We start from the raw sequence: 3587 nt of genomic DNA on the forward strand, positions 1-3587 counted from the left end.
TCATATAGGAGAGTAGATATTGGTTCAAGTACACACTTTGTGTACGGAGTCAAAATATACCATATATTTCTTATGAAGGGCTGATCAAAAAAGTTTGAAAGCTACTGTACTAGATTAATGTGATTCTAATGATTCCTCTGCCCACTATCACCTAAAACCTGGTCACTATGGCCTCCTCCCCTCATCATGAACCTCCTTCACACACTTCCCCCATCACCATGACCCCCCATACACCCTCAGCTGAGATAATGTACTTGATGGCCTGCCCTATTCATTTTCCCTAACATTTCACTTCCTACCACAACACCCCTCCCTGACCTTCCATAAAACCATAGATCTAATCACACGCTCTGGGGTCTTCCCCACTTTCATCACTCACCCTTCGAGGTCTCTCTGCTGAGAAGGGCAGAGATAAAGCGAAGATGGTGTCCCGGGTACCGACATAAAGTGTATGGGAAGCAGGATCCACAAGGAGAACAGAGTAATTGTACGTCTGAGGGACACTGAACCGAGTAAGGTAAGTGTCAGCCTCTGGCAGAAAGAGAGGGAAGAGTGGTATCAGCCATCGCTTCAGAAGGGTTAGGTCCACACAGCCAGAAGAGCCAATTTTTGTTATCTTCCATTTATTTATCAGCCATCAGGGGGAAAAGACAGAACCTGACAGTCCATGTAACTTTCCCGGAGGTAAATAACCGATGAGGCCAGAATATTTAGCACACAATGCAGTCAAGTATGCTTTCTCTATAAAAACAGGACACTTTTGCCGGAAACCGGTTTGGCTCAGTGGATAGAGCGTCAGCCTGCGGACTGAAAGGTCCCAGTTTCGATTCCGGTCAAGGGCATGTACCTGGGTTGCGGGCACATCCCCAGTGGGAGATGTGCAGGAGGCAGCTGATCGATGTTTCTCTCTCATCGATGTTTCTAACTCTCTGTCTCTCTCCCTTCCTCTCTGTAAAAAATCAATAAAATGTATATTCTAAAAAAATAGAACACTTTATTAAAATAACAACATAAATATTAAGTCTGTAATATTTATTCATAGCAACATGACACACAATTTGAAAATATCTATTAAAGCTTCAAGTACTCTCCTCTATAAATTTCCCTTAAAAAAATCACTATTTAATAATAACTTCCTTTTATTTAGAAGGGAAATGCTACACTCTTTTCACTAACACATTAGGAGACTACCTCCTCTCTCTCCCACAACCCTTGATCCCTCCCACCTCCATTACCCAAAATGCAAAAAGGTATAGAGCAGCAGTTCTCAATCTGTAAGTCCCGACCCCTTTGGCTGTTGAACGACTCTTTCACAGGGGTCGCCTAAGACCATCCTGCATATCAGATATTTACATAACAATTCCTAACAGTAGCAACATTACAGTTACGAAGTAGCAACGAAAATAATTTTATGGTTGCGTCACAACATTAATAATTGTATTTAAAGGACCAGAAGGTTGAGAACCTCTGGTATAGAGACTAGTGGGCAAGAGTATACGCTTTAGAAATGGATCAGCCCAAGGTTAAATCTAGCTCTTTCACTTACCAGCTGTATGATCTTAAGTTACTTGCCCTCTCTGAGTATTACTTTCCTCTGTAAATACCACCATCCAGGGTCTTTGAGAGAATTAAATAAAATAGCATGTGGAAGCATCTGACACATAGTACAAATCCATCCTTTCTTCCTTCCTTAAGTATGAGCTCTGTTTTGACCAAATCTAAAACTCACATCAGCATTCAAAATTCTTATCTATTTATATCACTCTCACATCGATGTTTCCCTCGCTTCCTTCTTGTTCTCTCCCCCTTCATCCCTTCCACTTCTCTGGAAAAAAAAAGAAAGAAAGAAAGCAGTGGGAGGAAAAATATACTCTAATCTATTTAAAGCTTATAACAAATAAGTTAGCATACCTTCTTAGCTCAATGTCTGGTTCCGGGCTTCCTACGCCCCCACTAATATAACTCTATTCTACCTGTTTCGTCTGCTCAGCTACCCTCAAAACTAATAGAATGCCCAGCAGCCATTCATTCCTAGATATGCTGATATACGGAGCCCCACCCATCTCCCTACAATCATATTCATGACTGTGCCGTCTCTCATGCTTAGAATAAGCCCTGGTTCCTTCAACCTCCTTTTGTATCCCCAGCTTGGCTCCACCTTGCCATCTGGACCTCTCTGGGTCCCTGGACATCAACCCAGCCTGGTAATCACAACTCTACGTAGTGGCTTTTGCTCCAGCACAACCTGAAAGCCCACACTCCAATCATTTGTCCTCTCAACTCAAAACATCCTAAATGTCACTGGTCTGAAGTTAAGACTAAATTAATATCAATTAGTTGAGAGCTTTTGCCAACAAGTTGAACTCTCAGCTTAACTGGCTCTGTCTGCCCAAAGTGCTAACACTCAATGCCCACTAAGAAGAAAACAAGACCCACAGCCACACTCATGCCCACCTCAGCAGAAAGCCTCTAAACTGTGAATCACTCCAATGACCACTTTTATTTAACCTTGTGGCATCCCTTGGCTTCTTGTCCAGCTTTTAAAAGGTCCATATGTCCCTCATCCTTTTTTCTTTTTGGAGACTTTAGAAATCATTTAAACAGAATTTTAAGTCAACTCACTGAGCGGGTTACCAACATTCAATGGAGGGAACTGGTAGGGAGAGCAGGCAACGTTAGGAACGGATTGTGGGAGGCAGGGAGCTGGTGTCAGAGATGGAAGGGAACTGGGAAGTGGGTTGGGGAGTATTAGGGCTGTGGGCAGGACAGACGGGGGTGGGGGACAGAACTAATGAATGATGTGCGAATGAATTTGAGAAGTGGGCAGATGGAAATGCTGAGCGGGCCACCAAAAGAATGGGTGGGTGGAATAGAATGGAATGGAAGACCTCTGGGTTTGGAAGCCAGGATGGGTACCAAACTGGCGTGACCGACACAGGTGCATGTCTGGTAGGAGGATAATAAGGGAGAGAGAACTGCGAACAGATGACCTCCGGCAACTCCCAAACCCGCCCTGGGCCTCAGTGCCCCTGTCTGCAGCGCGACGGACTTAACTCTCCCGCGTTCTGGGAATAAAGGGCCGCGGGAGCCGCCTGGGCGTGTCGCGGGGGGCCGAGGCGCGAGGCCCTGCTGGGATCCCATGGAGCAGCACCGCGAGGGAGTCCCTCCTGGTCTTGGGCTCGGATGACCGTTATGGCCGGCGTGGAGGGGCCCAGGATGCGGCTGCCTGGGTCCCGGGAGCAGGAGGGTGTAGACACCCCCGGGAGGCGCCTGGGCGCAGCGCAAAGGGCTGAGAGCGAGGGCGCCCGCGCCTTACCGGAGACGGGAAGCGAGGTCCTGGGCACCCAGCGGGGAACCAGACCGCACACCGGGCCGCTCAGCACCGCCAACAGCAGCAGCGGGAAATGCGAGCCCGGAGGCGGCCCGGGACCCGGGCGGGGCGGCGCGGCCGAGGCCGGCATCTGTGGCTCCGCCTGGCCGCCGGGTGGGGCGCACCCTACCGTTTCTGCTCAGGGCCTCGGCGCCGCGGGCCTGGGTCCCACTGGTTTCTCCTCAGCCAGGTTCGGCCTCCGGCGGGCGGATCGCAC

The 3587-nt window shown here is 48.5% G+C and overlaps 1 protein-coding gene across 1 annotated transcript; it reads right to left on the reverse strand.

Moving 5' to 3' along the window:
- Positions 1 to 322: 322 nt before the first annotated feature.
- LOC102758176 (semaphorin-4F-like) lies at positions 323 to 3581 on the reverse strand. The gene is made up of 2 exons (XM_006760032.2): positions 3317 to 3581; positions 323 to 531 (listed from the first exon to the last, which is right to left on the reverse strand). Exons 1-2 carry the CDS (start codon positions 3459 to 3461, stop codon positions 338 to 340), a joined length of 339 nt encoding a protein of 112 aa, XP_006760095.1. The 5' UTR covers positions 3462 to 3581; the 3' UTR covers positions 323 to 337.
- Positions 3582 to 3587: the final 6 nt, after the last annotated feature.

The sequence above is a fragment of the Myotis davidii genome, unplaced genomic scaffold, assembly GCF_000327345.1.
Source record: "Myotis davidii unplaced genomic scaffold, ASM32734v1 scaffold1477, whole genome shotgun sequence".
NCBI lineage: Eukaryota > Metazoa > Chordata > Mammalia > Chiroptera > Vespertilionidae > Myotis > Myotis davidii.